The 13815-nt window shown below is 42.8% G+C and overlaps 1 protein-coding gene across 1 annotated transcript in view; it reads left to right on the top strand.

The window, feature by feature from the left end:
• Positions 1-13815, top strand: part of LOC122942473 (galectin-9B-like) — a 90796-nt gene that overhangs the window by 64087 nt on the left and 12894 nt on the right. The window contains exons 8-10 of the mRNA XM_044300115.1: positions 9901-10020; positions 10107-10151; positions 12963-13054. Of these exons, the coding sequence (XP_044156050.1) occupies positions 9901-10020; positions 10107-10151; positions 12963-13054 (257 nt within the window). The remainder of the gene's footprint in view (positions 1-9900; positions 10021-10106; positions 10152-12962; positions 13055-13815) is intronic.

The raw sequence follows: 13815 nt of genomic DNA, 5'->3' as shown, positions 1-13815 counted from the left end.
CGTTTCAGTAGACACAGAAGTGGGATGGTTACGCTGATAATAGCGTTATCGCCACTCACCATCTGTGTTGATTCTTCAAAGTTGCGTAAAACCTCACAGAGCTCAGACATCCATGCCCACTCGTCGCTTGTAAAGAGCGGAAGCTGACTGGAAAGGCGACGGCCATGTTGCAGCTGGTATTCCACTACTGCGCTTTGCTGATCACAAAGCCTGGCCAACATGTGGAATGTGGAGTTCCAGTGCATGCTCATGTCGCACAACAGTCGGTGAGCTGGCAATTGCAAGCACTGCTGCAGCGTTGCCAGACCGGCGGCAGCTGTTTGAGAAACCGCTGAACCACTAAGATGAACACGTGGGTTAGGCTTGATATGTGTGTGAGCTTGCCGAGCTCCAAAGCTGCCACCAGGTTATGGCCATTATCAGAAACAACCATGCCTGGTTCTAGGTTGAGTGGCGAGAGCCACAGCTCAGTCTGGTCCCTTATCCCCTGCCAAAGCTCTGCGTCAGTGTGCTGTTTGTCACCTAATCATATTAGTTTAAGCACGGACTGTTGCCGCTTCCCGACTGCAGTGCTACACTGCTTCCAGCTACTGACTGATGGCTGAATTATACTTTTTAACATTTATACAATTAAATAACCTTTTAGGGTTAGTTTTACTCTCTTTGGCAATGTTTTGTAAGTGCTTCTTCGCTACCCTTCTGTTTCAGTGATTTATATGCTTTTTTTTTGTAATTTATTGCTTTCTTTACAGTTCTATTTATCCACATTGGTTTCTTTTTGTTCCTTAACCTTTTATTCTCGTATGGTATGTACCTCTCACTATGAGATTTTAGGATGCTTTTAAAGATATCCCATTTTGTTGCTGTATTTTTATTTTTGAGGACTTTGTCCCGTTTAGTTAGGCCTATGGCCTCTCTTAGTTGGCGAAGTTTAGCTTTTTTGAAGTTTGGTATTTTTGTTCCTCCCTGTAGAAAATCTGTAGCTCTTTTGAATGATAATTGTAAGGTTATTACTTTATGGTCATTATTTCTCAGGTTTCCCCCAACTTGCATGTCTGTCAGGCATATTGGTTAATACTAAGTCCAGTATGGCCGTCCCTCTAGTCGGGTCCTGAAGCAGTTGGGAGAGGTAATAGTCTTAGGCTATTGCCAAGAACCTGTTTGCTTTATGGGATGTACAGCTTTCAGTTTCCCAGTCTATATCTGGGTAGTTGAAGTCCCCCATAATAACCACCTCATTATGATTTGCCGCCTCGTCTATCTCGTTTAGTAGCATATTTTCTGTGGACTCTGGTATATTAGGTGGTTTATAATAAACTCCTATTAGTAATTTATTATTGTTTTTAGCTCCATGTATTTCTACCCACAGTTACTCCACATGTTCATGTCTCTCACTTATATCTTCCCGGAGTGTGGGCTTTAGACCGGACTTTACATAAAGGATAACCCCTCCCCCTCTCCGGTTTTGACAATCCTTTCTAAACAGACTGTAACCTTGTACATTAACCGCCCAGTCATAGCTATCATCCAGCCATGTCTCAGTTATTCCCACTGTCATAGTCCTCCTCACACATCACTAATTCCAGTTCCCCAGTTTTATTAGTTAGGCTTCTGGCATTAGTATACATACAATTAAGAGGTTTAAGTATATTTTTTTACCCTACACCTTGCCTTCTGAACTGTTCTAGTCCCCTCCTATAATGTAATTTCCCTCCCCCAGTCCCCAGTTTAAACACTCCTCCAACCTTCTAGCCATCTTTCTCCCCAAAACAGCTGCCCTTCCCCATTGAGGTGCAGCCCGTCCCTACGATAGGGCCTGTAGCCGATAGAGAAGTTGGCCCAGTTCTCCAGGAACCCAAACCCCTCCTTCCTACACCAGTTCTTGAGCCACTTGTTAATTTCCCTAATCTCCCACTACCTTTCTTGTGTGGCCCATGGTACAGGCAGTATTTCAGAAAATAGTACCTTTTGAGGTCCTTTCCCTAACCTTTTTACCTAAGTCCCTGAAATCATTTTTAAGGACTCTCCACCTGGTTCCGATATGGACCATGACCGCTGGATCTTCTCCAGCCCCTCCCAGTAATCTGTAAACCCGATATGCGATGTTTCGAACTCTAGCGCTAGGAAGACCGCATAGTGTTCGGCGATCACTGTCTTTGTGACAGATTGCCCTATCTGTTCCCCTAATAATGGAGTCTGCCAATACCAGCACCTGTCTGGCCTGCCCTGCTCTCCTGGTTCCCTTCTTACCAGAGCTGACATTCCCCTGACTGGCAGAGGAAGTGTCCGGCTGCAGCAGTGCCGTCCCTGAACTGATATCCCCCTCATTTGCCAAACGTGCAAACTTGTTGGGGTGTGTCAGATCAGGGCTAGCCTCGCTGGCACTCTTCCCTCTACCCCACTTTCTAACTGTTACCCAGATAGCTGCCTCATTTTCCTCAGCCTCCTCTCTTTCACCCTCCCCCTCATCTACCCCAAAGAGTGTTTGCTCGATGAGAAGCAAACTCTTTTGCAAATTGTCAATGCCTCTCAGTGTTGCAACTTGCCCATTTAGAGACTCGATTTGCAATTCCAAATGGGTAATTTTCTCACATCTTGAACAAAGATATACAGTCGTTTCCAAAAGTTTTGAGAATGACACAAATATTAGTTTTCACAAAGTTTGCTGCTAAACTCCTTTTAGATCTTTGTTTCAGTTGTTTCTGTGATGTAGTGAAATATAATTACACGCACTTCATACGTTTCAAAGGCTTTTATCGACAATTACATGACATTTATGCAAAGAGTCAATATTTGCAGTGTTGGCCCTTCTTTTTCAGGACCTCTGCAATTCGACTGGGCATGCTCTCAATTAACTTCTGGGCCAATTCCTGACTGATAGCAACCCATTCTTTCATAATCACGTCTTGGAGCTTGTCAGAATTAGTGGGTTTTTGTTTGTCCACCCGCCTCTTGAGGATTGACCACAAGTTCTCAATGGGATTAATATCTGGGGAGTTTCCAGGCCATGGACCCAAAATGTCAATGTTTTGGTCCCTGAGTCACTTAGTTATCACTTTTGCCTTATGGCACGGTGCTCCATCGTGCTGGAAAATGCATTGTTCTTCACCAAACTGTTGTTGGATTGTTGGAAGAAGTTGCTGTTCGAGGGTGTTTTGGTGCCATTCTTTATTCATGGCTGTGTTTTGGGGCAAAATTGTGAGTGAGCCCACTCCCTTGGATGAGAAGCAAACCCACACATGAATGGTCTCAGGATGCTTTACTGCTGCATGACACAGGACTGATGATAGTCCTCACCTTTTCTTCTCAGGACAAGCCTTTTTCCTGATGCCCCAAACAATCGGAAAGAGGCTTCATCGGAGAATATGACTTTTCCCCAGTACTCAGCAGTCCATTCACCATATTTTCTGCAGAAGATCAATTTGTCCCTGATGTTTTTTTGGGAGAGAAGTGGCTTCTTTGCTGCCCTTCTTGACACCAGGCCATCTTCCAAAAGTCTTTGCCTCACTGTGCGTGCAGATGCGCTCACACCTGCCTGCTGCCATTCCTGAGCAAGCTCTGCACTGGTGGCACTCCGATCCCGCAGGTGAATCCTCTTTAGGAGACGATCCCGGCGCTTGCTGGACTTTCTTGGACGCCCTGAAGCCTTCTTAACAAGAATTGAACTTCTTTCCTTGAAGTTCTTGATGATCCTATAACTTGTTGATTGAGGTGCAATCTTAGTAGCCACAATATCCTTGCCTGTGAAGCCATTTTTATGCAACGCAATGATGGCTGCACGTGTTTCTTTGCAGGTCACCATGGTTAACAATGGAAGAACAATGATTTCAAGCATCACCCTTCTTTTAACAGGTCAAGTCTGCCATTTTAACCCAATCAGCCTGACATAATGCTCTCCAGCCTTGTGCTCGTCAACATTCTCACCCGAGTTAACAAGACAATTACTGAAATGATCTCAGCAGGTCCTTTAATGACAGCAATGAAATGCAGTGGAAAGGTTTTTTTGGGATTAAGTTAATTTTCATGACAAATAAGGACTATGCAATTCATCTGATCACTCTTCATAACATTCTGGAGTATATGCAAATTGCTTTTATAAAAACTTAAGCAGCAACCTTTCCAATTTTCAATATTTATGTAATTCTCAAAACGGCTGTTGCAGGACTGCATACATCATGCAAGATGTGCACTGGACTGGGTTGTCAATTGTGCAACACATACTAAATGGGGATCATACCACAAAAGCGAAAAATACAATATAATGTAGTAATAAGAAACTGGCTAATTGCAGTCCCACTGAAGTCCCTATCTAAAGTCACTTAATCTTAAGTCACACACTTAATTAACCAAGCGTTGCGGTCAAAGTCGCATTATATATCTGCTTATATAAATATAAATGAAGCTCACTACACCAGCCTGTTGTTTTTTTTTCCCTCTGGACTCAAAGGTTGCGCTACAAATATATATTGTCCTTGAAAGGACTTTTGGGTCTCTAACACCAACCCTGCCTAAATAAAATTCCATTCCCTACACTATCTTTCCCTTCTTCAGTGCAGCTCTCCCTGACTAAGACTGGCTGAACCACGTGTCATTCGGTGCTTTATAGCACCCGATCACGCGTTCCTACCAGCCAATCACTGTAATGCCAGTAACTAACATGGCTACGGCATTACAGTGAGTGGCAGTACTTACCTGCACGTTTATTGACTGTGTATCAGCCAACAAACGTGCGGGGAGGAGACTCAAGCATGGCGCTAGAGCACACGTGGTATTCGGTATGCTCAATCATCACTAGTTTTTGAGTGTATTTATTTCATATATAAAAGTATGTCCAATTCATTCTTGCTTTTGGGGTGAATTTGCTGCCTGATACAACTAGTTTTGGGGTGCAGTTAGTTGATATATAACTACTCCCGTTCACCATTGCTTCTGTACTAAAAGTGCCGATTTATTAGTATATCCATTCCTCCTTGATTCTGGGGTGAAATTGCTTTCCGATACAAACAGTTTTGTGGTGTATTTAGTTTATATATAAAGTATTTTCGGTCTGGCATGCTGTACGGGTGAAGAAAGCACGCTCCTTGGGCTTAAAGGGAACCTGTCACCTGGATTTTGGGTATAGGGCTGAGGACATGGGTTGTTAGATGGCTGCTAGCACATCTGCAATACCCAGTCCCTATAGCTCTGTGTGCTTGTATTGTGTAAAAAAAAAAAAACAGATTTGATCCATATGCAAATTAACCTAAGATGAGTCCTGTCCCTGAGATGAGTCCTGTACGTGAGATGAGTCAGGGACAGGACTCATCTCAGATTAATTTGCATATGTATCAAATCTTTTTTTTTTACACAATAAAAGCACACAGAGCTATGGGGACTGGGTATTGCGGATGTGCTAGGGGCCATCTAACAACCTATGTCCTCAGCTATACACAAAATCCTGGTGACAGGTTCCCTTTAAGAGAAAAAAAAAAGATACTAGAGGTGATCACACCAGAAAAGGCAGAGAATAGATAACCCAAAAAGGGTTAGCCACCGGTCGCCGAAGCAGAATTTCTTCTACACTTAATTTGATGTTTCAATCAGTAGTTGCGGAGTTGGTGTGAAATAGTGGCCTGATACTACACACTTTAGGGTGAGTTCACACTTGAGTTATTTGAACAGTTATTACTATCTCTTTTTGTGAGCCCAAACCAGTAGTGAAGCCTACTCAGAGATAAGATGTAATGGAAAGATCTGCACGTGTTCTGCGTTCTTGACCCATACCTGGTTTGATACTACACGTTTTAGGGTGTTCAAACTCTTTTACACTTAATTTGATGCATCAATCAGCAGTTGCGGAGTTGGTGCGAAATTTCAGCCTGATACTATTGCTCTTATACCCTTGCAGTTAATGTTACAGTACAGTATGTCTGACCGACAGGTGAGGAGGAGAGATCTGCTGCTTCTCCGATACGCGAGCAGTCAGGCTGGTGGCTCTGTCTGAGACTGGTGAGGGTGACATTAATAACGTTCAGACAGTGGCTGACGATGAGGTGGCCGATCGCCCATGAGAGCCGGGTGAAGAGGAGGCTTCATCATCATCAGGAGAAGAGGGTGGTAGCCTGTGCGTGAGGCAGTGGCTGAGCGAGCAGGGTTGTAGTGTGGCAGTGAGTCGGCAGAGTGGCAGCAGTGTGAGATCTGTAGCCAAACATACCCTGGGTAGACTGCCTGCTGTGCAGAAGCCTACCTGTCCGGAAAGAAATAGCGGTGCATGGGTTCTCGGAGGCAGCGGTAGTAGGCAGTCAGCATGGAATGGTGGGGGGGAAATCCCATACTCGGCAGTGTGGGAATTTTTCATCAAGCTGCCGGAGGATGATCAGCATGGCCTACTCTGTGACTGGGCCACTGTGTTGACTCCTCATGCTGTTGCTACCTCACCACTCAGTCATCGGAGCTCTACTTGTATAAGCGTTTAATAGAACAGTTTCTGCAGAAATCTATGTGGAATCTGCTGACGACTGTAAAGGGAGTGCGCTTCTTCTTGATGCTTACATCAACCAATAAGGTTGAGTTCACCTTGAATTATTTGGTATGTTTTGTCCCCGAAACTGACCAAATAAGTGAAGTGTGCAGTGACAGTCACAGTATTATTGTTACGACCAGAGGATGTGGATCCTCTGTGTCAGCTGATAGAGCACTGGGAATTAGTCCAATATTGATGACTGACTCTCAGAGTCAGGACCCTGGTGTCTGCACCTGTTACCTTAAATTACTTTTCCAATAGTCATAAGACCAATAGTACCTGTTTAAGGTCAAAATTTTAAAAGGTAACTTTTATTATTTATAATTAATAACCATTTATATCACCAAAAAACAAAAAACAAGAAAAAACTCTATTGAGAGTCATTAAAAGTATATGCCATAGGAGAGTATTCACGGGGTAATTTTGACTCTATGTCAATATCTGTACAGGATTTTTCCTGTTTAGGAGTGATGTTTGTTATTTCTTTATTTTAATTTTTGAAGAGATATAGCTCAAAAGTTTGCCTCTGGCATATCTTCACTCTTGATCGTATAGTGGTATTATCTGCCACCAAACTAAACTCTCATTCAAACTTTGTAAATTGTCAGCTGTTTCAAACTTATATCATTAATAAACACTCACTCATATAATGTATGCGATGTGCCGTTTTGAACTAGTGTCATTAGTCATTAAGTAACTTCCTACTATTTTCTTTAAACTAGTGTCTGTTTGCTGCACAAATCGCTACATCTATGCCCTCATGATAACGATCCACAGCAACTGCGTCTGCAGTTCACAGTGCTCCGGATACCTCTCCCTGGTATAATAATTAAAATTTATTACGACGCAGCTCCCCCAACATGTTTCACCGCTTCTGGCGGCTTCTTCAGGGGGATGGAGCTACAGGCAACACAAGCGTCTGTAATGCTTATGACTTTATAGTCCCGCTCGTGGTGTCAGTGTCTATGGGGGCCAATCCGGGTGTAGTCGCTTCTCTATGGCGTCACCCGATCATAGGGCAGAAGGTGGAACTATGCGCTTGCGTCCAGACTTTGTTAACTAGTCCTCTGGTTGCCGATCATTATTGCGCATGCTCCAGGACTTAAGGTACTTGGTCTATCTTTTATATACATACGATCCTTTAAATCCCATAGACCAATATCAGTTCATGGGTATGTATACAGGGGTCCTGGTAAGGGAGCATATACTCCAAGTTATTACATGCTAAAATGCATGCTATTAGTATTAACTAGACCGCTGATTTAATCAGATCAGGATGTTTTTATCTATGATAATATTAATTTTCATTAGCCCTATTCCATAACTATATATAGTATTAACTGGACCGCTGATTAAATCAGATCAAGATGATTTTATCTATGATAATATTAATTTTCATTAGCCCTATTCTATAACTGTATATAATAGAATACCCAATTTTTATTTACATTTTTATTTTATGACCCGTCCTATATTTTTCCGTTATCATAGAGAAGGGATATGTATGTGAAGAATATACATGGATATGTATATTAAAGAGAGGAAACACATGAAAAATATATATGGACAAACGGTCCCAGTGAGGGATCATCCACTTAGGGATATTTACATGCTGGGATTTATTCGCAGTATTATCTAAACCGCTGATTTTATTCACAGTATTATCTAAACCTCTGATTTTGTAAAATCAGGATGATATTATCTATACTGATGTTGAATTTCATTTGCCCTGTCCCAATCTACATTCACCCTATTCCATGAGTAAATAGGTCAAAGGGACCAATCTTTCATAACCATCCTATAGTTCTTCACATATATATTTTTATATCATTCCGATTACCTGTTACCTTAAATGCAGCTACCTGCAGTAGTGTGAACAGAGTCCAACAAAGGCAGAATAAAGGAACAGATGGTCTTTACTGGCAGACAGTATTCAAAAGTCACTTGACAGATACAGGCAAAACAAAGTTCAGAGCAATATAGCGTGCAGATATAAGCAGTCTCATAGGCAGTGCAGGGTCTGGATCCAGGCAGACTTACAGGAGGCGATGGCCAGATGCGTAGTCAGGCAGTGCAGATATAAGCAGTCTCATTGTCAGGCAGTGCAGGGTCTGGATCCAGGCAGACTTACAGGAGGAGATGGGCAGATGCGTAGTCAGGCAATGCAGAGGTCTAAAATCCAGGTGATCCAATAAACAGACGGCAGGCAGATGTGTAGTCAAATGAAGCGGAGGTCAAAATCCAGGAAATCCAATAAACAGACACATTGGGACACTTCAGCAGGAGTCAAGAGGTACAACAACCACACTTGGGCACTTCATGATGAGTGAAGCTGCCTTAAATACAAATAGTCCCGCCTCCGGGTGGGGACGGTAATCAGGAACCAGCTGCCTACTCCTACAAGAAAGGGAGAGGCGCGCGCGCGCGCGCATGCGCGTGCTATAACGCATCAGATGACACCTGGCAGTGAGGACGGATGCGGCGGTATGCTGGTGGGCGCCTGCGTCTCCTACAAGGTAAGCCAGTACCGGGACCCATGGTGCTGCGATGTGCAGACAGCGATCTGCCACCCTGCGGTGGGGACACAGACCCCATACTGTCAATTATTTCACTGCCACAGCAGACTCCCTATGTGTGTTACTGCAAGGCACAGTATTCTACCCCACTATACAGGCTCTCAGCAGCCAGGAAATAGCTGTTTAGTCAAGCGATTTGTCACAAATAAATTTGGATCAAATCAAATCTTTTTGGGAAATTAGGCAAACTGTCCGAATTGAATTTTTGAGAAATTCTCTCATCTTTACCTGTAATCTCTGCCCCAGCCCTAAATTCACTGGAAAATGGTGGAGACCGGGGAGGAGGGAACTTTTTAGATGTCTATGTCATCACAGGGGCTGTCTAGCTGCTGATTGGCTGTCTGCACGGCATTATGGGTGATCCCTCATTTCGAGGAATTCCTACTTCCTCTTTCTAACGTGCAGCAGCCATTTAAAAATAATACATGGTTCTTTACCACGAAGCACAAGGAAGAATCATTTTTTTGCTGAAATTCAGATCGAATTCCACTACATCTATTTTGATTCGCCCCCCTCTCTAATGGTTGTGTAAAATGGTGGCAATGAAGGGAAAGCAGAGGAAGAAACCAGTCACTGTAAATGGAGGTTAACTTCACCAGACAGCAGGTGTCACACACTTCTCTGGTATGTCATGAAGAGGCAGCAAGGCTTGAATATTCGTCTCTTTACAGGAGGTGCTCAGTCACTGAATGGCTATCATGGTCTTGTTGGGAGGTTCTGGGAGATAGCTGTCAGTTACCAGATACAATGAGACAATCGGCCCTTGCCATTTTCTTCAACATATTATGCCTCTTTCTCCATCTAAAATGGTTCTCTTTTCAGATTTCTTTGAATGGAGATCATCTTTTTGATTATAGTCACAGACTTTCTCCAGACACAGTCAAGACCTTAGTAATAATGGGCTGTGTTCTTCTGAACAGCGTTGAGATACAAGCAGAAGCGGTAAGCCAACATTGCAGCATATAATAGGTCATAGAGTGCAGTTTCAGGAAATTATTCAGGATTAACTGTTTGTTATTCTTTTCTAGTCTGGATTCCATCATCTTTATTTTCAAGATAAACAAATCCCAAAGGTACAGTCTTACCATTAAGTAGATTTTTTTTAATGGGGTGAAAATGGTATAAAAAACAAACAAAATAAGTGAAGCTCACTCATAACCTCCATGAACTTTTCCTGCTGCTGCATATTGTATAGCGTGTCATAGCTCCCATGAACTGTGCCTGCTGCTGTGTATTATATGTGCCATACCCCCATAAACTAACGGTGCCTAGCTACATACTGCTGATTACTTTGTATTGTGCCATACCACCCCAATACAATGACATAAAAACAAACAAAAACAAGGAAAAAAATTAATGAAACTCACCTATAACGCCCCCGATAAACTGAGCCTGCTTCAAAATTTTTCATAGTGTACTATACTTCTCATGAACTGTTCCTGCTGTGTATTATGTGTGCAATACCATCCATGAACTGTGCCTGCTGCATTAGATATAGTATAACATATCATCCATGAACTGTACCTGTTGCATTAGATATAGTATAACATATCATCCATGAACTGTACCTGTTGCTGCTTATTACAGTATATGTGCCATATATTATTATATGTCATACCCCATGCACTGTGCCTGCTGCTGTGTATTATATGTACATATATACATATTGCTGATCACTTTATATTGTGCCGCGCCACCCCATAAACTATGTGGTCAAATGACATAAAAACAAACAAAAGCAAGAAACAAAATAAATTAAACTCACCCATAACCACCATGAACTGTGTCTGCTTCAACATTTTCTATAGCGTAATATATCCCTCATGAACTGTTCCTTCTGCTATGTATTATATGTGCAATACCTTCCATGAAATGTGCCTGCTGCATTATATATAATGTACCATATCCCCACGAACTGCGCCTGTTGCTGCTCATTATATAGTGTGACATAACCCCCATGAATTGTACATGTTGCTACGTATTATATAGCGTGCCATAAGCCCCCATGGACTGTGTATGCTGCTGCCCAACCGTCCTCCCACCTAAACCCACTCCTTAGGCCTCATGCACACGACCGTTGTTTTGGTCCGCATCCAAGCCACAGTTTTTGCGGCTCCGATGCTGTCCGCATCCGTTGCTCTGTTCCGTAGCCCCGCAAAAAAGATATATAACATGTCCTATTCTTGTCCGTTTTGCAGACAAGAATAGGCATTTCTACAATGGGCCGCCCATTCCGCAAATTGCAGAAGGCACATGGGCGGCTTCCGTTTTTTGCGGATCCGCGGTTTGTGGAACGCAAACAACGGAACGGTCGTATGCATGAGGCCTTATCCACAGCCTTAGGCCCCAGCTCCCATGAACTTTTATTCTAAACCAGTGTCAGGCAACGCTGACTTTTTGTGAGGGCTGGCTGTCACTGTGGCAGAGTGCAGCAGTCAGGGCCCAGAGGTAATATTCCCACACAGCGTTGGCCTGAACCGTTGTCTGCAGTGTCTAGTCTCTGTAGTTACTGGCTGGCAGAGAGGATCCCGGGGTGGCACAGCCCTGCTGGGCATACACTTGGCAAGCCAAGCAACAGGCTCTGCTACCGTATCACTGCTAATGCTAATTGGGGGGGGGGGAGTAATTACTGCACAATGGAAGCAGGGAAAATGGAGTCTGAGCCCTGGTAGGGGCTCTGGATATGATGGGAGCTGGTGTTGAGTGTAATTAAGGGCAGGGCCTTTTGTCCACAGCCCCTTAGCAGCTGTGTGATCTGCCTGTCTATTGCTGCCCTCCTCACATTTGTTAGGGTGCACTTATATGTTACACTAATATTGCACATATAGGGAAAATTGGTAAAAAATTGTTAACATATGGCACATATCAGCACAACAAGAATTGCCTAGTAAAAGCACAACTGCTATGGCACATACAAATACATAAACGTACATACGCATGTGGACATACACGTGTATATATATATATATATATATATATATTCAGATGTACACTTACAGGCTTAAAGGAGTTGTACACTTACAGGCTTAAAGGAGTTGTCCAAGTTATTTTTATTGATGACCTATCCTGAGGGGGTCCAACACCCGACACACCTGCCGATCTTCTGTTTGAAGATAAGTTGTGCTCCTCCAGTGCTGCCTCCTCTGTATTGTTTATCTGCTCGTTGTCGCATTCGCAGCAGTGAGCAGGTGTAATTACACCTAAGCGTTCCCATTCATTTCAATGGGAGGGCTTGTTCCTATAGTGTATAGGAGCTATTGGAGCCCAAGGAGGCGGGCTTATGTGGTTTGAGCACCACTGCAGCGATGCCCCTAGTGCTCCATACTGATGACACTTTCCTTCAAACCAGAAGTGCAAGCGTGGTGTTGCTACTGCACAAAAATACATTAGTGTGCATGAACCTTAATGGTGATACTACACATAAATGTATAAAGTGAACATAGTGCCCAGATAAAGTGCTAGTGCCAAATAGAATACCAAGCAAACTAGTGTAAAATATCAACCCGGCTAAACAAACATTTAAAGAAGGAAGCTGTATGCTCAAAAGTTATAATCAAGTAAACATACTATCTATAGTATTACATATAGTGACCAGGCTGAGACATATCACTTCTTCCAATCGGCATTAAAACCACAACGCGTTTCGCCTATGCTTTATCTTGTTTGCCAGTTTTTTTTTCTCATAATATTTTCCATGGCTTTTTTTAAATATTATTTATAACTGGAACTAATATTTTTATAATGTACATAGAATATTAATTTTTCTCGATAAAATATTTTAACATTACACAGCATATACCTTTTGACAATATCTGGACAGTTACCTTTTCAGAGACATTTTTGGCGCTTGGATTTCTTTCATGATTGTGATCTTAATTTTCCAGTCTCTTCCACTCCTGACCCCATTTCTGGTTGGCATCAAAGAGGAGGACACCGTGGTTAGGATTCGTGGCACTGTCCTACCAGCGACTAAAAGGTTTGTAATTCTTTTAATTAACGATGAGCAAATTTTCCCAAAATTCGATTTGGCTGCTTTGCCAAACTTCAACGAGAAATTTTATTTGTTACGAAATACTTCGTAGCCATTCGCATTCCATTGTATGGAGCGGGCGCAATGACGGGGAACGGCTATAGCGCTGCCCCTGTCATTTAAACCCCCAGATGCCGCAATCAGTGTTGAACGTGGCATCTGAGGAGTTAAATGATGGGGGGCAGCGCTATAGCCGTTCCCCGTCATTGCGCCCGCTCCATACAGTTGAATGTGATTGGCCAATAAAGTAATTTGTAACAAATCAAATTTCAGTCACATTCATCCTATTACGGGGTTAAAGAAAAAAATACATACTCACCTCATCCATCTGATTGCGGAGAGGCCGTCGCGGCCATCTTGATTGAAGAAAATGCGCCAATTCTAAGGCGCGCTGATGTGATGACGTCAGAGTGAGAATTTGGCACGTTTTCTTCAATCAAGATGTCTGCAACAGCCTCACTGCGATCAAATGGATGAGGTGAGTATGACGTTTGTTTTTTTACTGCCATCTCAAGAAAAATTGATTTGTTACCACAAAGCACCAAGAAATTCTGATTCCTGGTGAATATAATTTTTCCTGAAATTCAGATCGAATTCCACCTCGTTTTCATTCGATTTTCTCAACACCTTCTGCCTTTGTCAGTACGCAGAGTTGGCCACATCCAATGAGACCAGTCTGCTTCCCATTCCTTTTTTTCTATTTGTCA

This window comes from Bufo gargarizans, chromosome 6 (assembly GCF_014858855.1).
Source record: "Bufo gargarizans isolate SCDJY-AF-19 chromosome 6, ASM1485885v1, whole genome shotgun sequence".
Lineage (NCBI taxonomy): Eukaryota > Metazoa > Chordata > Amphibia > Anura > Bufonidae > Bufo > Bufo gargarizans.
Note: the sequence above shows the minus strand (reverse complement) of the source record. Positions and strands in the feature narration are given on the sequence as shown.